Source organism: Mchenga conophoros, linkage group LG23, assembly GCF_057382185.1.
Source record: "Mchenga conophoros isolate Kocher_MC1m ecotype Shallow Benthic linkage group LG23, M_conophoros_male_GT1.1, whole genome shotgun sequence".
NCBI classification, from domain to species: Eukaryota; Metazoa; Chordata; class Actinopteri; order Cichliformes; family Cichlidae; genus Mchenga; species Mchenga conophoros.
In genome coordinates this window covers 5,336,826-5,364,015 of record NC_140547.1, presented here as the reverse complement: position 1 = coordinate 5,364,015, position 27,190 = coordinate 5,336,826, and the positions used below count along the sequence as shown (strand labels likewise).

At 39.5% G+C, this 27,190-nt stretch overlaps 1 protein-coding gene across 1 annotated transcript in view; it reads left to right on the top strand.

Moving 5' to 3' along the window:
- Nucleotides 1-17,991, top strand: part of fgf22 (fibroblast growth factor 22) — a 29,447-nt gene extending 11,456 nt beyond the window's left edge. The window contains exons 2-3 of the mRNA XM_085265410.1: nucleotides 14,390-14,493; nucleotides 15,947-17,991. Coding sequence (XP_085121536.1) covers nucleotides 14,390-14,493; nucleotides 15,947-16,141 — 299 coding nt within the window. The 3' untranslated portion in view covers nucleotides 16,142-17,991. The remainder of the gene's footprint in view (nucleotides 1-14,389; nucleotides 14,494-15,946) is intronic.
- Nucleotides 17,992-27,190: the final 9,199 nt, after the last annotated feature.

The following is a 27,190-nucleotide window of genomic DNA, read 5'->3' as shown; positions in this document are numbered from 1 at the left end:
AGTTCCATTACATACAATCAAAGCTTTGCTTGGCCAAGGAAGCTTGTGTTCAGTGATATAACAACCATGGATGACATGCTGACAGAACCTCTAGACACACTAATGACTCGGAAGTGTGTGGTAAAGAAGAGCCCAGTGTTTTATTAAGAGTAGAAGCAATGTTTATGAGGAGTGAAATTGTTCACATGCACACACATACAGCTGCCTCCCGTGACACACGCACAACGTATCCAGATGTGGATGGTGATTTTGGAGTATTGGGTCAGTCTGTCTGGGGATAAATCAGACAGGCTAATCTGTCCTGTGAGGGGATGGAGGGTAATTGGTCACATTTGACCCCCCAACCTTGCGGACTGTGGGAACGCAGGCTTTATCTACCAGCGGTAATTGGCTAATGAAACACTTCCGCAGCTCTTCCACTAGATTGTCATCCACCGGTTGGGATAGGGTGAGGCATATGTGTGTATGTGTATGTGGCCAAAAGAGGCCAAAAGGCATGTATGTGTGGGTGAGAGTGTGTGTCTGTGTGTAGTCTAGAGAAAATGGCAGGATGCGGAACTCCCTTTGGCCATCTCTACAACTTTATCAACAGAATCAGTCTCACGACGCCTGCAGCATACTGATACATTGACAGACCACACATTAATGGTTGTGTGGTTGCCATTACAAGTTAAATTTAGTTTTCAAGTGGAAATAGTTAATGTTATTCAAATTCAATTTCAACTGATGCCAGGTCTTTTTGTAATGCACATACCAATTTGTGTTTGCAGCATACAGGTTATATCCTTTCTACCACGGTAGATAAGGTGAGTATCAACTAACCCACCGTGGTTCAAGTCATGTAGATTTTGCGTTTTGTAGTCATTTTGTGTGATCATTTATCTGGGCAAACTCATGCCCACATCAATTTAAAGATGGGAAACTCAACAGGGAGAGAGTGAGATGTGGGGGTAGAGGGTACTAAGAAAAAAAGGCTAAAGTTACGGTCGTGAGACAATGTCTCTGAGGTCCCATCAAGTGAGCCATTCATAGATGCAGGTCTACCAGTTTGTGGAGCCAAGGAGACACTCCGATAGAGTGGGGCCCAGGGTGGCCTTGTCTTTTTGTCCCAAGCTGACCCCTGCACTCCTGCTTGGCCTCTACGCCCCTCACCTGGCCTGTCCCAGCGCACTGGTAAGAAGATACCTGTAATTTGCTCTAATGGCCTTTGAAAGACCTGACTAGGCTAATCCCTGGAGTACTTCTCCTAGCACAACCGTATGAAAAGGTGGGGGTAACTGGGCCGAGTGTGAGTCCTGAAAGAGGACCGGTCTCTGGATTGTGTGTGAGAGAATGTCACCCCTTGCGGCCGGGGCTGGGGCAGAGGGAGTGTGGGAGTCAGCTTTCAGCAGATCACCACCATGCGGCTTGTTCACAGGCTCCGAAAACCTGCGCACTGGCTTGCACAGAGGTAGATCGGCTCGGCTTTACACCTCCCTCAGTAGCCAGTGTGACAGGGAGGTAGAGTGGCCTGAAAACCTGCCTGAACACAACAACATCAGGTTATACACAACTTTGAAAGACTGCACTTCAAATAATTTTGGAATTTTCTCTGTAACCTGCTCTAATGTTTGTCGTCGTGGATGAAATCAGCAAAATTAGCAATATACACAAACTGATTCATTTATTGCTGCAGGGCTGTGAAAAGCTAAGAAAAAAGCAATAACAATAATAATAATGATAATAAGAATAATAGGAATAGAAGTTCAATTCAATTTTATTTATATAGTGCCAAATCGCAACAACAGTCACCTCAAGGCGCTTTATATTGCACAGTAGATCGTACAATAATAGATACAGAGAAAAACCCAACAATCACATGACCACCTATGAGCAAGCACTTTGACGACAGTGGGAAGGAAAAACTCCCTTTTAACAGGAAGAAACCTCCAGCAGAACCAGGCTCAGGGAGGGGCGGGGCCATCTGCTGTGACCGGTTGGGGTGAGACAAGGAAGAGAGGATGAAAGACATGCTGTGGAAGAGAGACAGAGATTAATAACAGATATGATTCAATGCAGAGAAGTATATTAACACACAGTGAGTGAGAAAGGTGACTGGAAAAGAAAAAACTCAATGCATCATGGGAATCCCCCGGCAGCCTACGTCTATTGCAGCATAACTAAGGGAGGATTCAGGGTCACCTGGTCCAGCCCTAACTATATGCTTTAGCAAAAAGGAAAGTTTTAAGCCTAATCTTAAAAGTAGAGATAGTGTCTGTCTCCTGAATCCAAACTGGAAGCTGGTTCCACAGAAGAGGGGCCTGAAAACTGAAGGCTCTGCCTCCCATTCTACTGTTAAATACTCTAAGAACAACAAGTAGGGCTGCAGTGCGAGAGCGAAGTGCTCTAATAGGGTGATATGGTACTACAAGGTCATAAAGATAAGATGGGGCCTGATTATTTAAGACCTTGTATGTGAGGAGCAGGATTTTGAATTCAATTCTGGATTTAACAGGAAGCCAATGAAGGGAAGCCAAAACAGGAGAAATATGCTCTCTCTTTCTAGTCTCTGTCAGAACTCTTGCTGCAGCATTTTGGATTAACTGAAGGCATTTCAGGGAGTTTTTAGGACTTCCTGATAATAATGAATTGCAGTCGTCCAGCCTGGAAGTAATAAATGCATGAACTAGTTTTTCAGCGTCACTCTGAGACAGGATATTTCTAATTTTAGAGATGTTGCACAAATGGAAGAAAGCAGTCTTACATATTTGTTTAATATGTGCGTTGAAGGACATGTCCTGGTCAAAAATGACTCCAAGGTTCCTCACAGCGTTACTGGAGGCCAAGGTAATGCCATCCAGAGTAAGAATCTGGTTAGATACCATATTTCTAAGATTTTCAGGGCCGAGTACAATAACCTCAGTTTGATCTGAATTAAGAAGCAGAAAGTTAGCGGCCATCCAGGTCTTTATGTCTTTAAGACATTCCTGCAGTTTAACTAATTGGTGTGTGTTATCTGGCTTCATGGACAGATAGAGCTGGGTGTCATCAGCATAGCAGTGAAAATGTCTTCTAATGATGCTGCCTAGGGGAAGCATGTATAGCGTAAACAGAATTGGTCCTAGCACTGAACCCTGTGGAACACCATAATTGACCTTAGTGTGTGAAGAGGACTCTCCATTTACATGCACAAATTGGATAGAAATGATATAAACCACTGCAGTGCAGTACCTGTAATACCTACAACGTGCTCTAATCGCGCTAAGAGAATATTATGGTCGACGGTATCAAACGCTGCACTAAGGTCTAGCAGGACAAGCACAGAGATGAGTCCACTGTGGCCATAAGAAGATCATTTCTAACCTTAAAGCTGTTTCTGTGCTGTGATGAGCTCTGAAACCTGACTGAAACTCTTCAAATAAACCATTCCTCTGCAGATGATCTGTTAGCTGTTTGACAACTACTCTTTCAAGGATTTTTGATATGAAAGGAAGGTTGGAGATTGGCCAATAATTAGCTAAGACTGCTGGGTCTAGAGATGCTTTTTGAGTAAAGGTTTAACTACAGCCAGCTTGAAGGCCTGTGGTACATAGCCGATTATTAGAGATAGGTTGATCATATTTAAGATTGAAGCATTAATTAATGGCAGGACTTCTTTGAGCAGTTTTGTAGGAATGGGGTCTAAAAGACACGTTGATGGTTTGGAGGAAGCAATTATTGAAGTTAACTGAGAAAGATCAATTGGAAAAAAAGAGTCTAAATGAACATCAATGGTACTAAGAGTACCTGTAGATAATATTACATCTGTGGGGTGATTATTGGTAATTTTTTCTCTAATGATTAAAATTTTATTTGTGAAGAAGTTCATGAAGTCATTACTAGCTAACATTAAAGGCATGGTTGGCTCAACAGTGCTGATCCATTTAAACGAACATAATCATCCGGCTGCAACCAGGTTTCTGTAAGGCAAAGTAAATCGATTTGTTGATCAATTATTAAGTCATGTACTAACAGAGACTTGGAGGAGAGAGACCTAATATTTAATAATCCACATTTCACTGTTTTACTCTTTGGTTCAGATGTGGATACTGTATTGTTCTTAGTAGTAGTAGTAGAAAAATCACGGCTGAAAATAAGATCCAGGCACTGAATATGGACTGAAATTTTTTTTAAAAGACAGAATCTTATCAGTCTCATCTTAACCCTCATCTCTCCTGAGAGTTTAATGGAATTTGGGAAAGCAAGTGATACATGGGCAGGGAAGAGCAACCCTCTGCAAGTCTTTTCTCTCCTTTCTTCCTGTTCTTTCTATCCACCGTCCTTTTTCTTTCTTTTGACAGGATGGGCCACATACAAGGGAATGTATTTGGACAGAAAGCACACATGCAAACCAGTTTCGCTGTGTCCTACTTCCCTGAGTTAGTGGCCTTTGTATACAGTTATATTTAAATGACAGCACACATGCATACGTGTGTGCTGAGTAATTAAGAGACTGACAGCATGTTTACGTCTGCAGAAGTTCAAGTGCGTAAGAAAAAGGGTGCAAACGTAACCCTGTTTCTTATTTCCTTTGCTGTTATCTTAGTTGTGTATTTTTTTCAATTTGGTTTGATCAAAGCCTTCATGACTTCATCTGACTGAATTCAAAGCTAAACTAAGCAAGAGAAACACTGTTCAGGCTTCCAGACAGTCTGAGCTCATTCAAGGAACAGAATCAGATCTCAGGCCAAGGTTTTCAGCATACTGGATGCGCTTCTTTGACTAACATGTGGTGGATGATATGACTGAGGGTTGGCTAATTCATCTACTCAGTATGTTAGAGATTTTTTTTAGGGTTTTTATTTACTTTCTAGCCCTTGTCGGGGGGAAAAAACACTAAAAACCTACAAACTCAGTGTTTGTGTGTCACTGCCTTTCATGTTTACTGTGCGTGCGAATAGCCCAACCCCACTCGGCTTAGCTCAGGGCAGACATATCTTATAGCTGCCGGTAAAAGGATGAAATAAATCATCCCAACCCTGTAAGAGTTAATAGGTATGATGCATGTCCGGAGACCCATTGCAAAGGGGCCAGCAAGGAGGGAGAGGAAGACCTAGCCAGGGAAATAACTAGAATGAAACAGCAAAACCACAAAGGACAGTGAAAATCAGGCTGACTATTTAAAGACACTGAGAAAAGGTGTGACAGTGATACTTTCATATACAACACACACAATATCCATAAATCCTGAAACAGCAGTCTCAGAGAGGCAGCTCCTTTTAAAGAGACTGTAAATTTTCTATTGCTGTCCAGAACTGGTTGGTCTATTAAGCCACAGCGGGATTGCATCATTTGTATTTTAAACCTGATCACCCTCATTCAAACAAAAATAAATGTCACCATGATGAAACATAGTCAACACTGACTCAACTAAAGGTGTGTATGTATTAATGAAAATGAATATAAAGTTCCACTGGATTAAATGCCCCCAGAAATGAGGTCAGCTGACTTCCTAAATATACAGAATGACCACATTTTCCATCGCTGGGAGTTTCTTCTTGCCTTATGGCATGGCTGTAAGATGACAGCGCTAGGATTGTGAAAGAACGCTTCAAATGGATTGGCCAGCACAGATTCCAGACTTTAATATCACTGAGAATATGGGGATGTGCTGGAGAAGAGGTTAGTGGTCTGACTATCCAGGTCATCATTACATGGATGTTGCATGAGCCTATTGAAATAAGCATAGCATAGCATTTAACTGTGAGGCTTTCTTTTTGGGCATTGTAATAAGAATAAGAATAATAGTACCCATTATAGTAGTTAAAAACATGAGATTATTATGTTACTTAAAGCAGGAGATAGCAATTATTATGGCATATAACTCACAGAACTATGACCAAGAGTGCTACAGGAGTTTCAGACAACACATCAATGACATTACAATGTTAATTAACGCATATTTTTCCTTGGATATCTGTTGATAATGTTTGGATTTCAGGAATTTTGAACATAAAGCAACTGTGAAATACACACATGAACATTTATCTTTTTCTTTTTGCTCCTTTGTTTCTCCTTGGAGGAATCGTTTGTTTGAAGTTTCACTGGATTTCATACAAATCTGTGTTGTTGCCATTTGGTGGCAAAAAATACACTGAATCAAAGTTGTGTGATGGGCAGATGATGAATAATTAAACCTCATAAACTCACATGAAGCTGATGAAAGCTTTGTAAGCTCTTTATTTAAATGTAAATATTGTTAGTAATTCACTTCACATCATATTAAAGCATTGTTTATAGCCACTTTAACATTATTACTACTGGCTTGTGCTATAATTGACCCACAATATAATTCCATTACTTTTAAAAAATACAGTCTATTGTGGACAAAGAAGCACATAGCTGATTGTATTTACTTCACTTTGGAGATAACTGTAATACTCGTCATCCTGAGGAGGACCGGGTTAAGTGGCTTAGCGCAGCGCACTGGACAAAGAAAGCAAACTGGTTGTCCTTGAGAATGCACTCTGTGAGTGGTTTCCAGATGTAGAAGTAGGCATGTTAATCTGTGAGCATGTGATTAATATTGGAAACCAAGAAGGAAAAAAACCCTTTGCCACATGAAAACAAGGACTACCTTGGAATGGAAGACAATCCGGCAACTGAGAAACGTGATGAAATTGTCCCAATTCCACAATTTGGTTGATAAAGTAAAATTCACTGGAAGAAACCTTAAGTCACAGTTCATGTTTAATATATTTGGCTTAGTGTGCTTGAACGCAGGTTTTCAGCTTGTGCTTCACCCCCATCTAGAGATCCCAGAGTCTCGGTCTGCAGGCTGAAATAGACGTAAATGACTAAGCGAATGTCAAGTCAACCTTCAAAGTTATGTGGTTATTCAGAGAAATTAGTTTAACTAAACCATACCTTAGACATAACATACTGATAATCTGAAGTCTCCTTTGAAAGGGATTGGTATACATATTCATATTGCAAACCATTTAAAACCAACTGCTCACTATAAATATATATATATTTTTTTATCTCTGCAGCCCTGTCAAAATCTACAAATAAAATAGAAGATCAGCTATCATAGTAGCTTCTCATTGCAATGAGATCATCACTGCACTGGTATCACTTGTGTTCCAGCAGTGATATCAGACTTCTAATATATGAGCCTTATAAATAGACTGTCCTTCCCCTACCGATCAATACGATCGATAGGAAGTGTTTAAATTTCAGAAGCTAGCAAGCTATTGTTTGCCTCTTTACTATTTGATTACACTGCTTTAGCAATGCTATTTGGTCATATAATCAGTCTTTGCATATAATTATTGGGGTTGTCTTGTCAAGATATCAGCTTTGACCTCTGGTCTATTATTTCCCATTACTTATTAAATGAATGAGAAATATGGAATTGTGGCCTGAGTTTGTTTGGTTTCCTTCACATTGCAGGTAATGTTGGCCCAAAGTGCATTAGATTTCAGGTTAAACTGTTCCCTTTATTTATACAGTTAAAAGAGCTAACATGCAGAGAAGAGAAAGTTTCCCATCTGAACCATGAGCCATGAACCATGCATGTTTTGTCATGCACCATTACCACTGGAATAATCACAAGTCTGTTCTAATTACAGCTTTTTCAGGAAGATGACATATAAACCAATCCAATGGTTTGTAGCACAATTATATGACTATGTTTGTTAAATTTAAGCCACCTTATCAGAACTGTTATCACCAACACAGATTTTGCGTGTCTTTTGTCTTTTTCTTGACATAATGAACTCCACAAAACGAGATAAAGATGCATACTTTGGAACAGGATATTCCTGTTAGCATTCATGGTGTCATGCTCAGTTGACTACATGAAAAGTGATTAAGTGAAGAATGAATAAAAAGGCCTCAAAAGAGCAGTTCATATTGTGTCTAATTTGAGTTTCAAAAATAGCTGGATAAAGCCATCAAAGAGGCATTCTGGATTTACTATAAACGAAAGGTTTGATTTTGTTCCACGCATAATAAATGTGCAAATTTCACCCTGAGTTATTTGTGTTTATTTACATTTTTTTTCCATCTTTTTTTCCGATGGTGTCCAAAAACCCAAGGTTACTTAAAATTGCTGGAGCATATTTGTATTTTGGCAGGTGCATGTTAAATATTTAAATCTGGGATTAGCCAAGCAAAACTTTGCTTACCGAGAAGACCCTCCAAATTTTTTACTGTACATTCAGGCCTCAACGTGCAAGTTTCCATATCACTGCACCTGTCAAGGCCTCCACTAGAAAGCTGGTTCTCATGGTAATCTCTCAAGGTGTTTAAAGGAATAGTGAGTGATGTAGCCTTTGTCTGTGCCGATACACACAGACGGCTGCTTTGCCCAGTACCAGACCCTTTGAGGGGGTCATGGCAGATCAAAGGTGCTGGTCACAGCCATTAGGCCTGGCAGCCCGAACCCGACATGAAAAGCTTGTTTTGAAAAGAAGGGCAGAAGGAAAAAAACAACAGGGCCCTCTTCGTTTAAAAAGCAAGCAAACTGTGAAATAATTGAAAAGGTATGTCAATCAAGACCAGGAGCACAGCGGGAACTCCAAGATTCCCAGGCTCTGCTCTGGTCGAGCACTGAGCCATGGAGGGCGGCTCAAGGGGGCAACCCAAGAAATTAAAGACCTGGGAAAAGGAACAAAAAGAAGACAGGAGGAAAGGAGTAGAAAAATATCTTTTTTTGCTCCGTCTTTCACTCTTTTCTACTCTAAATTTGTGATGGAAGGAACTATTTTGCCACAGTTTGCATAGCCCTATTCAAAATGCTCGGTCATTAATAAGATCTTGTCTAGCTCTTCACCTCTCAGGTGAGTAACAAAGACTTGTAGGGGAGTAGGGTGGAGGGGCTCAGGAGGCTTCTGCCCCCACCACCATCTCATAACCAGCACCTTCATCCTGTACTCCCTCCTTCCTCTTCCCCCATACCATGAGTCTGACAAAAGGGAACGCTGTGAGTGTCTCTCTCTTTCCTTTCTGCTTTTTTTCCAAGGTCAGAGAAGGCTTGAATGATCTGACGATGGGCTAACGTCCAAAAAATGGGGGACGGAAAGAAAAGAAAGAGTAAAAAGAGACTGAGTTAAAGACTTTTTCTATGCTTTTAAAAAAAACCCATGGAGAAGAAGTAAATGGCAAGTCCACAGTTGACTAGACATGTATAGTGCAGGATTTGCTTGTAATGGCAGCTTGAGCTTATTGACAGTCCCAGCCAAAACATGTCAAAGGTTAAGAGATCGTGCCAGTTGCAAGTGGGAAGCCAAAAGTGCCTTTTTCATGAGCTCAATGGGGCCATCAGTTGATACTTGTTTAGCAGAACGAGGCGAAGAAGTGACCTTCAGTTTCCAGTGCAACTCACTGACAAAGAGTTAATTTGTCTTCATTGTGTTTCTCCCTCTTCCATCAAACTGGGATTTTGTTCGACATTTGAAGCAGATTTTTGAATAAGAAATTACTCACAACTATATATATTTATATATATCATTATCTCAAAGTGTAGTGATCAATCAAAACAAGTTTTATGAAGTACTGAATCACTGCCTTACTGAATTTCAAAATGTTAGACACATCCAGAAACAGGGGCAATTTGTCAAACGGAATTTAATCTGATTTGCAGAGGCCATATCCTCATGACTATCTAATTTTAGCAAACTGACTTCAATCAATACAACAGTTACAGATAAAAACGCGTAGTGCCTGTAAACCTATGTCAACATTATTCTTTCTGTGAGCGTAGAGCACTCCACCAAACTGACCTTTGGATTTCAGCAGTTAGAATAAGCTCTCTAATAGCTTGAAATACCTCACTCTGGTTTCTCAGGCTTTGAACACAATGGAGTGACTTTTCAAAGGGGGGACTGTGAGTTATATGGATCTAACTGGTCTTTATAGATGTGTGGTCAAGCGTCCAGAGCCCAAGTGATTCTTCTAGACAATGTGAAATCCCCATTCCATATCCTCAGATCTTTTGTGTCTACCGGCTACAACAATGAGTACGAATAAACTGAATAAAGTGTAGCGCATGAGACCTGGAGTAGGCCAGGAGAATATTTAAGGTGTTCCTTAATAAATTCCTTCTAGAGAACGCCCAAACCCATTGCAAGATCTATTAAAATAAGAAAAAAATACAATGAGTTCTTCAATATATATAGTTTATTTTTTATGTCCCAACATTAAAATTCAATTTAACTTTATTTCTATAGCGGCAAATTGCCCCAAGGCCCTTTATAATTATGCTCCTTACCCATAAACCTGATATGTTAAACCTGAGCAAACGTAGCTCTTTACATTCAGGTCCCTGCATTGTCTCCGACGTGACAAACATGCTTCCATCGCACCTACTGTGCCTGGAACTCAAGCCAGCAAATAACGACAATTACTGCTGGCACCACTTTCAGGCACCAACGGTTTTCATTGGCCTGCACTAATCCCCCATAAACCCTTGCAGTGCAACAATCACCAGCAGAGGCTCAGCTAATTGCTGATGAGTCCCTTGCACGCTCCAGGTGCCACCATAGCACACCCGGTGTTTGTAAACAGCACTCATAAAAAGGAGGCTACCATCAAAGTGGCAATGTTTTCTTGGAGGATCAGAGACAATGAGGAATGATGCGGGTACAGCTGGGCAGCTGATACCTGGATGGACTCCTTGCCTACAGCTTTGCACGAGCAGAGAGAGGGTTTAATTTATGTGCTCCAGTCAGAGAAGAAAAACACTCAACAGGGGTTTGTGTACTTTACCCCCCCCCCCCCCCCCTTTTTTTTTTTTTTTTTACTCTGTACTTCTTTGTATCACCTCATATAGACTATGACTTCACTTGGTAAACATGACTAGTGATGTTCAGGGCAAAAAATCCCTGATGTCAGATATTTCTGTGCAATACAAATACAGGCCATTTACCATTTCTGTGCTTAAAGTTTTTACAGCTCTGCAGATGTTCTGTGTTAGAGCAGCAACATTAGTCTGATGGCACTGATAGCCGCCTGGGGGCATAATCTATATGCAATTTTGTATTGTGCTGTCATTTGTATATGATTACCCAGAGATGCTATCATTTTGTCTTTAATACTGAAATGCACAAATGTGCACAGACAGAAAGATTTTGGTTACTATCAATGGTGAGCGTTGGGGTGCCTCTGTACTGACCTCCTTAGTACAAATTGGAGCCAAAAATTTCAAATTTGGATACTTCACTCCAACATTCCTATTGGAACTGAATTTCAGTCAGGTTCTTGGGTAATTTGGCGTACCTCAGCTTTTTCCCCAAGAATGACTTCTTGACAGACATCTTCCACTGAGACCATTTCTGATGAAGCTTCAGTAAACAGTAGATGGATCAACTGAAGAGCCAGATGCATCTCTTAGGCCATATCTCAGGTCTTTGCTAGATTTTTTTTCCTGTTTCATAAGTACGTGACTTTCAGATACAGTTCATCTGATAGTTTTATAAGGCCTAACATTCATGTATTGTCCTCAATTTGTTTTTTTATTTTTTATTAGTCTAGTTTCCTCAAATCTTTTAAAAATGTGATGCACACCATGGTGAAATGTATCAAGTTTTAGACTAATAGCTGTTTAGCAAAACTTGTTGGCGCAAAAAATACTATTTTATGTCTGTCAAACTGTAAATACAAATACAGAAATGAGAACAAATAATGTTTTTGACAGGCTCCTAGTAACAGAGTGGCTAAAGATATCAGTTACAAACGGTTCTTTGCTAAGTTGTCAATTATGTATAGACAAAACACTGGCTCATCCCTTGAATATGGAGCCTTTTTTAATGTTTGAAATATTCATAGGCCAGTGTTAGGTAGATTAATGAATAAAATAATTCCCATGAAAATGGTCAAATACGAGGACTGTATGAAAATGAGTGAAAAAGCAGTGAACAAAATTGAAAGACTCTTAGAAAGCATGGAGAACTATTAAACAAGACGATTAGTCTTGGGTTCGCTCACCTCCTTGAGAAAAAATTGGCTTCTTGGAAACAAAATATAATAAAATTATAGGTGGCTCAAGAATTTTTCCTATTAGTTTATGTTTAGAAAGAAGTATAATTCCATTATTAGTGAACAATTTAGGTAGAGGTATACTAAGCAGGAACCAAAGGTCTGAAAAATCAAGGAGATGCATTATTATTATTATTATTTATACAACTCATATTATTCAGTCTAAATGTTAAGATTAGCATTTGCACTTAGTATCTGAACCGTCCTGTACAAATAACTGCACAAATAAACAGACTTTAAAAACACACTACAGTGCAGCACCTGCAAAGCCACTGTTATTCTGTTATTTGCATTTCTTTTTCATCAGAACTATTCAGGAACTTTGTTCGGTCACTGCCCTGTACAAGACTTGTGGTTCTACCAAAACAGAAGAGGATTGGTCAGTTGGGAGACCTGTGGCCCAATGCTGCTTTTATGACTCATCACCATCACTCATTTCCTACCAGCTTGCCTCATGCAGAACTTCAGCACCTTGATCTAGTGTTGTGTATACCCACTTCTGTCCAAAGCTAAGAAATCTTTCTTTTTCTTACAAATATCCAACTGTGGCCTTTTAGCAACAGAAAAGAAAGCATCTTTTCTGCTTCTCTGGTTTACAAGGCATAAGAAAAAAGGATTTGCACCCAACAAACCAAGACATCAAAGTGCTTTTGAGATTATTTGCAGGTAAAGTAAGGAAGAAAAATCAAAAGAAGCATTAATCTCTATTAATTAGCTCCTATTAAGGATGCTGTGGTAAGACAGGACATCTCTAAAAACAACTAGGTAGAAACCTTCACCTTGGAGGTTTTCGCAGGGTGACATAAGTTACCACCAGAGACAGTAAACAACAGCAGCATGACCAAAGCATGATTGTGAGGGCTGCTTCTGGAGAGTTGCATGGATGCAATTCGGCAGGATGATTATGTTCACATTTAAGTATGACTGATAGTAGGGCTGCAATGATTCATCAAGTAATTCAAATAACTCAATCATAAAAAATCTTTTACATAAATGTTTTGCTTTGATGCTTTGTTTAACGAACCTGCTCTGTAGCACTCAGTCATCACCATATGTTTCACCCGTATGTTTGTTTTCCCAACATATGGGTGAAACATTGCTTAATTAAACTTCTATGAAAATATAATTATAACCAAATTCAAATTCAAATTTTATTTGTCACATACACAGTCATACACAGTACGATATGCAGTGAAATGCTTAGACAACTGCTCGTGACCTAAAGAAAAGAAGACTATGAATAGGATAGGAAATAAATATGAAAATTAAAATGAAGGGTAAATTTAACTAGGAAGGAATAAAATAAAATCTAAAAATTAAAGTTAAAAATAAAATAACTGCACAACAAAATACACAATACACAAATACACAGTATAGAAATATATAAGAATATATGAAGAAATATAGAACAATAACAGCAGCTGTACAAGTACTAAATGGTAATGAAGAAATATAATGTCCAGGGTTGTGCAATCCACATGTGTAAGTGACTGGTGCAGTGCAAATATGCTTAAAGTGATTTGTTTAAGTGACTTATGATAAAGTGATTCGATTTGATGACCACACAGTGTAGTTGTGCAGTGGCCACTAGTGTAAACAAATGTCCAGAATGTTCAGTGTGTGTGTAAGAACCATATGTGTGGGTCAGTACTGTGTGGTGGTGTGATTGAGAGACCGTATCGCCTGCGGGAAGAAGCTCCTCCTCAGTCTCTGTGTTGGTCTTCAGGGAGCGGAATCGCTTTCCTGACCTCAACAGAGAGAACGGTCCGTTGTTGGGATGGCTGAGGTCCTTCACGATCTTCCTGGCCTTGGTCCAGCACCGCCTGCTGTAGACTGAGTGCAGGTCAGGGAGCTCAAAGCGGATGGTGCGCTCAGCCGATCGCACAACCCTCTGTAGAGCTCGTCTGTCCTGCATGGTGCTGTTCCTGAACCAGGTTGAGATGTTTCCCGTCAGGATGCTCTCTATGGTGCACGAGTAAAAGTTCCTGAGCACCTTGGAGGGCAGTCGGAAGTCTCTCAAGCGTCTGAGGTGATCTGATAGGATTGCAATTTTTTGTGAGACTCTTGTACATGTCCTGCCTGTATGTGAGCTTTTTGTCCTGGACTCTGAAATCCATGTGTTGTAGATTGGCTATAATCTAATCTTTTATAAACCCCCATCTCCCTCTGGATGCAGTTAATAGTTTAATATTACTAGTTTCTTTTTTTTCCTTTTCCTTTTAAACATATATTTTGAAATGAAACCTTTATGAGTGTCCTGGACTCTCTCTCCTCAGAGCATATGGCCGTCTGATAAACTAATCACTAATGATAGAATGACTTTTGATGGAAGAAGTTCCCAAATCTGGATCTTTCTAACCTTGCCCCTTGTTCTCCTTTTATTTTCCAGGCTTGATGGAAATCCGATCTGTCAGTGTGGGAGTTGTTGCCATCAAATCTGTCAGCACCGGGCTGTACTTAGCTATGTCCAAGAAAGGCACGCTCTTTGGATCGGTGCGTATACAACCTGGCAACATTTTTCTGGAGGTCAAGACTTCTGGACAGGGAAGGAAAGTTGTTGGGGTTGCAGGATATATATGAGTCCCAAATGAATGCCACCCTATGTTTGATGTTCCCGAAGAGAGGGAAAATCTGAGAAATCTTCTGATGGAAAGTTCAGAGAGATGTCAGACTGTTATAATCAATCATGGCTGTACACCTGCACCTTGTCTGACTATACAGAAGCTTGAGCTGGCTTGCTCCACCATCAAAACAGACAGCAGAAAAAAGAAACCTAAGCAGCAATGACAAATAGCCAGCTTGGTTCATGTAAGTCCTTGCGTGCCATCTGCCAATTGTTGTTTTGTAAAGCAGCTTTCAAAAGTAATCACCACTCATTGTTAAACTCAAGCACAGTTCAGAACTGAGGTGTGTGGTGTCTAGCTCGTGTACTTAAAGCTTGAAGACGAAAACATCAGGGATGAGTGATAAGACAAGTGCCTCCGACCATCTAACACACAAAATAGGACATAAATAGACCCGATGGAGGACTTTACAAAATGGCAGATGAATCACGGCATGCTCACTTTATCCCGATGCTATCACAGAGAAGGCCTCGTTACAGGAGCCTGATAACAATCTGGAAAAGGGAATGCAGCAGAGCCTCTTGTAACTGCAACATCTTTTGAGACCCTTACTGATAAGAAGCTGTAACCACCCGTGGAAAAGTGGCTTTGCTGAAGGTTGAATTTTTAAGTGCCTTTAAGAAAAAAAACTTTGTTTTATTGTTATAATGTGATTAATTTGAGAACACTCAAGGTTCAGTTAACCCAAATCACAAATAAAGACACACACCAGCCACCCGCTTCGTCACAGTCACGTCTTTTCACATTTGTAAGTGTTTTAAGCTCTCATGTCTAAGGTTTCAATTCGACGTAAGCGAACAGAAATGAATATGTCCTTCCAATAATAATGTCCCAGTTAACCAAGATATTTCACAGAACTCACCATCATGTGTCTCTGTCAAAGATCACTTTTTAGAAAATGGTCCCAAAGAAAATGAAAATGTCAGGTGTAAACATATCTCAAATAACCAGAATATTGTTTCTGGAATGCAAAGCCTGTTCCTATCCTCTAAAATAAACTGCACAGAAATGATGGAAAAGATATTTAAGAGGTGAATGTCTTCTAAAGGGTGAGGATTGGGAAATTCTTTTCAAATTTGGGTTAACCAACCATTTAATTCTTACTTCCACTGTCTGAGAAAAACAACCCAGATCACTACAGTGGATAAACTCACTGTATATACTGCAAACACCTGGAAATCTTTTACTACAGCAACTGTCATTAACCTTTGTACACTTGAAAGCTGGCCTTGTACAGAGAAGGAACAGCAGTCAGCTGTTAGCAGTAGGTTAATTGCTCACACCCTCTTTAATGTCTCTTCTCTTTCTTCCTGCAATCACAGGTGAAGTACAACCCGAGCTGCAAGTTTAAAGAACGCATTGAGGAGAACGGCTACAATACATATGCTTCGCTTCGCTGGAAACACAGCGGCAGGCAAATGTTTGTTTCGCTGAATGGGCGCGGTAAACCGAGGCGGGGTCACAAGGCTAGACGTAGACACCCATCTACTCATTTCCTGCCTATGCTCCCCTCGTAGCAGTCCAAGTCTGAACTCTGACCAACAACTGGATGGCTCACCTCCTTCCGAGGACTAGTGTTGATGTGGCTGTGACACAATGTGTATTTTTATTATTCCATCCTCTTGTCACATAAATGTACATTTGCTGAGGTCTGTAACATTTGTAGAGGTAGTATAATATCTACTCTTAAGTTATTTTCTGCATTTTCTAATGATGTTCAGTAATACAGCACAATACAGTAGAACTACGTTACGTTCAGACATCCGTCTTGCCACCAAACCAGCTGTGTTTGTAGCGCACGTTTGAGGTGAGAGGACAGAAGGGGAGATAGCGAGACAGGGGCTTCCAAATGATAAAATTTGGATTTGTGAAGAAAACACATCACTATTAAAAGAGACCCTTATAAGTCAGTGGGCAGGATCAAATTCTACTATTAAAAACATCTGCACAGTAGCTCTGTTCCAACAGCTTGGCTTCATTTTGCTGTATATTTAGCCTCACAAAAAAGCACATGTGAATTTATCATTACATTGCATCATGTGCAGGTCTACCTGAAAAGACATTTTTTTATGTATTCGCACTGCATCCAGCACTGTTTTCAATGCAGTGTGTGAAATAACATTTTTGTAAGGCTAAGTATGACTACATTTATGCAACAAACCCTGACGAGGATTAGTGGAAGAGAGCTGACGGATGGATATGCAATATGTTTTTAAATAGGGATAAAGTATCATAATGAATGGGTTAATAAACGCAATGAGAAAACTCCAAAGAATCAAAAAAAGGGGGAACCTCTACTCAGCAAAGTCCATGGTACAAATTTTATACATGTTCACTGTTGCTTGGGAAAAAACTGACACCACTAGAAAAAAGATAATGACGTGCAGTTGAATTGTACTGACTCAAACACAACGATAGTTGTACTGTTCTGTGTGTATATGTTGATATATGTCAAGAACACGACAGGAACTAAGCTAACTACTGGGATAACATGCTGGATTTCTTGACATGCCCTTTCAACGTCTGTGCATGCTTCTGTCACTCCGCTTCTCTCATTCAACCTACAGTTAGTAGATTAGAAATCAGATAACAGAGAACTTTAATTTTTAATTTTGGTCTTTAATTCTGTCGTGAAATCGCTGACATCTGCTTTGACTCATTTAACGCTTTCTAGCAGCAGTAGGCAAACACCGCGTTGCATAGCAGCAGCTCCATTAATTTTGTACGCCATAGTAAATGGTTTTTACAATCTGCTTCTTTCAAGTCTTTCTAACGTTTTCTCGACAACAAGGCTAATAGAACATTTAATATATTTAAAACTTTTATACTCTTTAACTGTTTGAAGTTGATGTTTATTGTTATTGTTGACTTTTTTGTTGGATTGTAGTCCTACTGTTTAAAATAAGGGGAAAAAAATAATATTCAGTCCATATTCAGCTCAATTTGTATTACTACTGGATGTTGGTACGTTTGTGATCCATTTATCATAAGCAGTTGTCCACAATAGAAATTAAAAGCCGTGTGTGTATATATATAACAACAGATTCTCAGAACAAACAGTCCCTGGATCCATTTCAGTTGAGTAAAGTAATTTGAGTGCCTTGGTTCATGGTAATCTTCAATAAAGAAAAATGTGGATACGTCAGCAGTCACAGCTCACGTGCTTACAAGCCTTATTTAAATAGTTTTTTTTAGTCATGAAGAGCCACAATGGCATTTTTATCTGCTATGGCGCTGATTGTTAAGAGTTGGTAACATCTCCATCACAGCACTTCGACATAATCCCCCTCTCATCATAATCATGAAGAAACTCACAGCGGGAGAGGCGTTGATGTGGAGGACCTCCCCGTGTCTAATGAAAGCTCTGTGGTTATGAACTATGCAGCCGAGCATCAAGATCATTTACACACAGACGAGACCTTCGGTGGCACAGGAGGCCACTCGGTCTTTTCAGTGAACAGAAAGGAGAGTCGGGCATGAATAGTGGGTGTTTGGGGTGAATAAAGGCCAACCTTTCAGCCTGTCATAATGTGAGATTACTGTGACGGGGTACATGTCTGGTCAGAATGGCGTGAAGTCACACTGTAGTTCAGCTCTGACGGTCTGGGTGCGACGCAGAATATCGGTATGGGGGGTCTGGCAGTACTGTTGCCATGTAAATGTCTTTGTCCTCTGCTGTGCACACCAGAGGTGCACTTATATTTTTGAGAAGTAAATAATATTTGCAGTTCTTGCTGATGTGGGTAAAACTTTCACTTAAAAGAACGTTACCTTAACTCTGGAGAGTACTAGATGAACTTTTTACTCCATTTCTAGTCTGTTCTCAGATTATCTAACTGTCTGCTGACATAAAATTTAGAAAGTAAATAAGAGGAGGGTCATGCATGTTATGAAAAGCTATTGAAGCTTTATTAATATGCTATTATACTTTATAAAGTCCATTCAAAAATAGGGTTGCACAGGACAGAGAAATCCCATTTTCTGACTGATCTCCTGATTGACTCGCTTCTTTGTCAGTGTCCTCCATCTCCTGTGCTCTACCTCTCCTCTTTCTTCCTTAAACTGTCCAAGAATCTCTTTCTCCTTGGCCTGAGGGTGCGACTGGCTGTTGGTGCCAGTTCCACGGACAGCAAATGGGAGCTGTAATTATCATTGCTCCACCACTGTCCTGTCAGTGTGCTCGCCAGCAAAACAAGAGGGGAGCCTTTGGAAGTCCTGATCAAAAGCTTTGGCCTTTGATCATGAAGCAAAAGGAAAAACCTAAACACTGTGCAAAATCAACAAGGAATGTCCCAAAGAGAAAGACCTCAGGAGAATGCAAATGACAGCCATCCAGAACGCATCCTCAGCTCCTCCTCTGCAGTGACGTGCTGATGTCACTAACACAGGTGTTTGGGCTGTGTTTGATCTAACCCGCATAAGCAGAGGACTGAGGGAGTGAGTCACGCACTGATGTTGTTGCACAAGTATCTAAAGACAGCACATGGTAAGCTGCACAGCAGGTAATGTGTTCATGTTTTTGGAAAGGCCTCAGAAGGTTCACATTTTGAATTTGATGGAAATATCTGTATACTTATATCATAGTAGGGTATGTCTTCACATCAGTAAAAACATAAAAAATAGATGGGATTCTGCATGACCCAACACAATTAATGTTCATAGAGAAGGTAACTTTGTAGGCAACAAAATAAATTTGCAGCTGACTGACAGAAAAAAAGTAATAATAGAAGCCCATTTTGAGGGCCTCAGCCAAAATCTACAGGGGCACAAGTCATGCTGCTTCAGCGACAACAAACCACAGCCTCTAGAACCTTTGAAACCCTGTGTGGTCATTTTCTCTCACAGTGACTGAAAAGAACTGTGGTGGGTGGGAAAGAGAAAAAAAAAAGAGCCCTTCTTAATACCAATCTTATGTATGTAGACGAAAATGGGAGAAGTGGGAGGGGTTGGGGGGTGGCAGACAGACTAAGGCACAATTTTAAAGCGCTTATTGAATTGCCATTACAGCTCCTGAGACTAATTGTGGCTGTTGTGTGTCTCTCGGTGGCCTAGGGGGCTCTGGAGTGGCCCTGTATGCTCTTACTCAGTGGGGTTTTCAAACCGAGTGGCCCTGAAAGAGAACAGGACCACCGTAGATCAATGGCAAACCTTTCACTCTTTCACAGGCCCTCACTAATCCTTCTCATTTGTCTGCCATTTGTTGAGGCACATTCACAGCTCCCTGAATTTAGGATTAGGGCTTGTTTTGTTACAAAAACAGCCCAAGTTATAAAGCTGAATAGATGGACTGAAGGGTGGACGACAGATGAGTGTGCATGTGAGTTTTTGAACATGTTTGCATGTGTGTATGGTTATTATGTATACACTGTTTGTATGAACAAATTTATGAGATCACAGTGCCTAGTCATCTATATGCACATGATTTGTGGCCACGACACACATGTAAAAACATATGGACATTTCAAGGTGAATTCTAGCATTAAAGATCAATAAAGAGATGTAAAGGGGCAGAAATAGAGGCAGTCACACTTAGAGAAAGTGTATAGATAGATAGCTAGCAGAGATCAACACTCTTTGACAGCTGCAGTTGGTCCTTCCATTTTTAACCAGCTCACATCTGCACAATACGTATATGCGAAAATCCTCCTTCACCTAAAATTTCAACACTCTGGAAATACTAAATATGTCGCAGTGCTGCTGTTGCTATTATATCCAAGACAGGACGTGGAGAACTTTCTTCATATTTCTGCAAAGGCCTTTTGCTCTTTTCAAAATGTTAATTCAGTTTTGTATACATGTTTCATGTTTCTCAATGTAGTACTTTAGGTATGAGTGCATGGATTAGCAATGCACATATCTATATATCTGTAAATACATCTATATTAGTATCTGCATCTCTCTCTCTCTTGCTGTGTACATGTGTAGTCACATTTATTTGCACAAAGAGAGAGCAAAGACAGAGTTCTCTGTCCTGAATCACCTTTTGGAAATAAACTTTTCATAAAAAGGAGGAAAAGCAAGAACAAATTGATTCATCACACACAAATACCTGCAAAGGAAATACAGTTTCATTAAAGCTGCTGCAATTCCCTTTGAACTTCAGAGTTTTTCTCCATTGTGTTCTGTTTGAACCTGAGAGTGTGCTTTGACAGACTTGGCAGTCTGCTACACGACTATCAGACTGAGGCCTTCTCATCACTGACTGGATTAGTGTTCATGTTTGAAGCCACTTAGTAGACTTTAGACAGGGCTGCTGAGTGGCATATGCGCCACATTTCCCCTTAAGCCCTGCCATGCCATCCAAAGGTATGTGGTGCTGACTGGCCAAACGCCATGTCAGGCATTCTTTGAATATCTGCAGCCCTGCCAGACACCAGGGGATGTTGTGAGGAGATGGATGGTAAGACGATTGTGTGACAGCAAAGTTGATCCCTGAAAAAGAACATATTAAAGGCTAGAAATACCAGTAACAGTAGTGATTTCTTGCTGAGAGCTACACAGAAGTGACAACAACACTTTGCCACTTATTCAGTGAGGGGATCAGGTGGCTCTGTTTTGCTCTAGGGAGACATTTCTCATATGTTTTAGGTTCACTATTCCCCTTGAAAGGAAATGTCTCTGCAAATCACTACAAACCTTTTCGGTGTTATCAACATTTGCCTATGATGAAATAGCTCCATCCTGTTGGGAGTAATATCTTTCTGGATAATAGTTCCACCATCCATGGGGCAAATGGGGGTCACAGATTTTTTAGGTGAGTATAAAAATAACATAAATTATGCACAGGCAGCAGTCTGAGCAAGACAAGTTGTTCCCAAGCCAGCTGAGAGATATGATCTCTGCAGCAAGTCCTGGTTCTTCCCTGGGGCCTGCTCCCAGTAGCACATGCTCGAAACACCTTGCCTAGGAGGCAACCAGCAGGAACCTCGTCAGTCACCTCAACTGGCTTCTTTCGATGGGAAGGAATAGCAGCTCTGCTCAGAACCTCTCAAATAACCAAGCACCTCATCCTGTCTCTGAGGGAGAGCCCAGAGACTGGATGATCAAAAAAAATTACCACCACTTGTATACACATACTTATTCTTTTGGTCACTATCTAGAACTCACGACCACGAAATGGGAACAAGAAATGACAGGTAAATCGAAAACTTCGCTTTCATGCTTAGCTCTCTTCACCACAACCGATCAGTACAGCTTTTGTATTACTGCAGAGGCTGCCAAGCACAGATAAAAAATTAAAATGAAAAAATATGTTTATTAATTTGCGATCTTTTCTTACTGACAAGTATCTTTTAAATCACAGATTCTAGCTACGTGTTTCCAGCGCAACAGGTTTTTATGGCAGCTTTAACTAATTATCTGCTTGTTGCTATTAATATTATTTACTTCTCAAAGGTTTATGAGGGTAAAAAGAATGTATACCTGCTTTAAATTTTGACTGCTAATCAATTAACTGATCATCTGTAGCCTGACCACTTCTATAAAAGCATGAATTTTGAGCTTTGGCAGATTGCTGAACTGTTGCAAAATTAAAGAAGCTACTGTTGCTGCCATTCAGTCAATTTCCAGGCTATTTAAAGGCCACGGTTCCACAGTGATAATGATTATTCACAAATGCAAAACATTCAAGATGGATGCCAGTCTTCCCAGGAGTGGATGTCCTAGCAAATTCATTCCAAGTTCAGACTGTGCAATGCTCACAGAAACTGCAAACAAACAAACAAATAAACAAGAGTACAAGAGAAACCTCTTAGACTCACGAGCCTCAGTTAGCATGTCAATACGATAATGTTCAAGTTCTGTCTGAACAAACCGCGAGATTTTTTGGAACAGTGTGGAAATCTGGCCATAATGCACACTGCACAGATAATCAGCACAACACCAATACCAGCTGTCATCCACGGTGCTGGAGGGCTGATGAGTTTGGTTTGTTTTGCAGCCACAGGACTTTGACACCTTGCAGTTATTGTGCTCCTCTTGATACCAAAGTATTCTAAATCAAATGTGAAGCCATCTGCGTGACAGGTTTGGCCAAAACAATGATGCAGACCACAGCAGCAAAACTCTACAACATAATGGCTAAAAAAGAAAAGAATCAAGATGCTGCAGCGGTCCATATATTTGACCTTAATCTCACCTGTCCAGACCTCAAGATATGGTAGCTGTGCATCTGAGATTTGCAACGAAATCCTGCAAACCACAATGAAATGAAGCAACATAGTGAAAAACAGCGGCCCAAAATGCCTCCACTATGGTGTGAACGACTTATAAAGCCATATAGAAAATAATTAATTCAAGTTATTGTCGCTAAAGGTTGTTCCAAGACATTGAATAATGGAGTCTACTTAGTTTTTCTGCTTTTTGACATAGTTTTTGTTAAATAAATAATGCCTAAATAATTATGTATTATGATGTTGTTTATATGAAGTTGTATTTAAATAATTTTAAGGCCTTATAAGAACTAGATCTGTACCTTAAGCCTTAAATAGCTCTCATAGCTTTACCAAGCTTTTAACTGTAAGCAGCAGTGATACTGTATATTTGCAGTAGACATTCTAAAAGACTAAAAAAAAAAGCAGTGCACTCAGCAATCATGCTATTGGGTAAACCTGTTTAGTCTAATGCAATCCAACATGTCAGCTCCCTTTGTTTATATGCTCATAGTCTGTACTTTGTAATAATTTTGTCCTGGACTGCATTACACTGAAAGTCTAGCTAATGTTCTGGATATTTACAAACATAAAAAGAATATCAGAAATACATTTCACAATAACACAGTCCAGTAGAACTTCACTCTTTGTATACACGTTTTAGCATCTGTCTTTCCTTTGCGTTCCTCAACAGCTGATCTTGGAAGTACAGTGTCCAGTTGTTTGGATGAATGGTTCTCATATTTTGGCTATTGTTGTGCACTGAATGACTGTACACAAACTTCTCCTGTATAGACATTTAGTAACACTGGGTGGATTTTTATTTGCTTAAAGAACATAAGTTGTACCATTATTAGAGAAAGATCACAAATGAAAAGGTGATAATAAACAAGAAAAAAAGGCTAAAGGGGAACCTTCTACATAGTTTGGTCTGCTTAGGCAGGCCACATGTTGGGTTGAGTCCCAGTCAACATCATGAGGTTGTCTTTGGCTGTTAGTAAAGGGAAAAGACCAAAGTCAGTCACTTCATGCAAAGTTTGCGCTGTGCCAAACCTATCCACCCTACTGCTCAATTCGTGCCGTGTGTGAAGAAATTCTTCATGCCAGTGAAGCTAGACAGCCTCTGTGTTTTGTCACTGTACGCATGGTGATATTTCTTCAGCACTGTGGGGTTTTTTTTCCAACTTCAAAGATTAACAGGCGTCCTTTAATGACATTTATGCACAATATCAAAATGTCGTTGCTTTCTGCAGCTGAGGTTAGTGTTGGATTAAAAACTCACATGTTGTGTCACGCAGCAATCGTGATGTGTAAAGGTCTTTAATCATTATAGTTGCGGAGAGAATTTGACACTGGCTGGAAAAACCTAAGGATGCTGCATCCAACATCTGCAGAGAAACAATCTTCCAGTCAAATCTTACTAAGGATTAATACAAAAAAATGACATTTTTTCTGTATCCTGTAGTATGAATGTTTATTAGACTATAATACAAATAGAGCCAGAAGTGACATTAAGAGGTTTTTGGACACGGAATTAGCAGAGACAGGCCGCTGGGACACCTATCAATCAAAGCTACCACGGCTCTTACTTCCAAAATGTAAAAAAAGACTCTCCATGCTACTTTTTTATAAAGAGATAAATTGGCTTAGAGGCCATTTTTTTGCATCGAAATGAGAGTAAATGGGGACTCTGACTTTTTGGACAACTGGGAGTTTCAACCGGCATGTCTGAAAATACCAAAGACAACGACGAATCAGTCCCGCTCTGTTAAGCTTTGAACATTGCATAAAAGAAACCAGTGCATCTCATAATGATTTTTTTTTTTTTAGCATATGACTATGTGTCCCTTTCTACAGTTGGTTTAATAGCTAGTGAGGACAGACACCTTCCACTATCGAAGTGCCAGTAAGAGACATACACACACATCCAAAAACGAGCCATTCAGGATTATAATATTAATAATATAAATGGAGAGGAGTAAGTAAATCTAGATATCCTCAGTTATTTAATGTTTCAGTGTCAGAGCTGTCTCATATTTTCTGGCAAACGTTGAATAATGACATTTGAAATCAAAATAAATGAAATAAAGATTAACATTTGTTCATAACTGCAATGGAATAACTTGATTACTGCTTTTTTCCATAAAAGACAGACAAACACAGCTTGTGTTAAGAAGAGCGTCTCCATTTGTGACTTTACATCCATCACTTTTATAGTGATGGATGTATGGCTCCCTCTGATGGTCAGAGAGCAGAGCAGCTCAAAAGCTTAGTGACCTATGAACTTTTTTATGCTCAAAATTATGATGTATTTAGCAACAGTTGAGCTGTACACATGTAGAATATGACATTTGATGGTTTGCAGATATTGGAAGAACAATATCTGCAAACCAAGTATATGTAATAAGACTGATTTGTGATGTATATTGATTGATTGATAAGGTGCAGTGTAAATATTTCAGTATGTGTATATAATATATCTCTGTATGTGTATTTGCTTGACAGCCCTACAAATGAATGAAATTGCAGTAAACTTTACTGACTTTTACTTACTGACTTTTACTTACTGTACTTACTTTTATTTGAATTTTGCACCACGTTTTGAAAAGACAGACTAGTTTAACTAGTTTAATATCTGTGCAAAGGTGTGGCTGGAAACTGTGACTTTAGTGACTCATTTAGTTTTCACAGTTTTTCAAAGTGTGATGTTTCTCACAGCTACAGAAAACAAGAAAAAAGGCGAGCAGTTGCACTTTTAAACCTCATTAAACATGAGTTCACTTGGTAGTGAGAGGTCCAGAGTTCCCTTTAAACTGCAAAATAAAACTATAAAAAGAGTCATAAATAAATGAATGTGTAAAGAAAAGAAATAGAAAGGAAGTCCTGTTGATGAAAACCCCGAGGATTGAGCCAGCAACCTTCTGATGGTTGCTCTATCTGTCCACTTTTACAGTTCCCTATAAGCCTCTCTAAAAGCCTTATAGAGAACTCTGCTGCCCTCTGCAACATATCATGACGTATTGAACAACAACACTATGGAAAGAGGAAAAATGTAATAAAACATCTGACATAAAATGTAAAAATGTGTGACATATTTATTAATATACATTTTTAGCAACTGAAAGCACTCTATCAAGTGCAGTGTGCATGTGTTTGCATTAAGTCTGCATCACTCACAATAGTAATCAGCATAATTAGAATCACTTATTTGAATCAAACCAAACAGTAACATTTTAAACAGCTAGACCTCTTCAACTCCTGTAATTGCAAAGCTGCTGCTGGAAAAGAAAAAAACGTCAACAGCTCGTGTACGTTTTACAGTTTTAAAGGTGTGATGTTTCTCGTTGCTAGAGAAAATGACAAAGAGAAAATGGGAATACTTTTCGATTAATTTAATGTAAGTTCATTTAATAATGAGGGTACAGGACTTTAAAGATCAAAATAAAAACCACAAAAAGAATCTTAAAAAAGACTGCCGTGATAAATGTCTGACAAAAGTTTCAGAAGAGAAATACACCGGATGTGTTGTTAATGAAAACCACAGACAGACTGCAAGGTGATGCATAATGACTGCACCTCACAGGCACAATGCACACTCTGCAACTGTTTTTGCTCTTCCTACCAATTAGTTGTCTCAAACAAAATGGTAAAAATTTAGTATCTTATCTTTTTTTCAAAGAATGTGAGATAATTGTTATTCTTTTTTTTTTTTTTTCATTTCTTTGCAGCAAGAAGAGTTCAATGCTGTATATGGCATCAATGCAACAAAGGATAAGGCACGTATGTGGAGGATTCCTTGTCAGTGAAGACTTTGTATTGACTGCTGCACACTGTGATGATTGGAAAGTTACTAAGATCCTACAAGGAATCTGTTCATCACCTAAATATGAATATTTCTGCAGACTTCTTAATTATTATCAATGCAGGAAATGTTGTTCTGGGCACCCACAATCTCAAGAAAGCTGAGAAGACCATGATATATCAAATAAAAAAGAAGTGCAAGCATCCTTCTTACAAGAATGCTAAATCTGGAAATGATATCATGCTTCTCAAAGTGTTCATCAACTCATTTATTACAATATTATATGTTGATATGATATGTATGATATATTTGAAGATCTCAATTCATAAAATTTCAAGACTGTGATTTTATGTATTTTTGTCGTTGTTATTGTTGTCTCCAGCAAAATCAAATAAAGATATTTTTTTCACACAGGGTGATTCTGGGGGTCCTCTGGTATTTGACAAGAAGATGGCACCCATATACAAATGCACACACACACATGCACACACATACACACACATGTGTGCATTTACACTACTTTAACATCTGACATGTGACCGTGAAGGTGTAGCTGGAAAATGTGGTTTCATTGACTCACAGACTCAACATATACGTGTTGATGAAAAGCCACA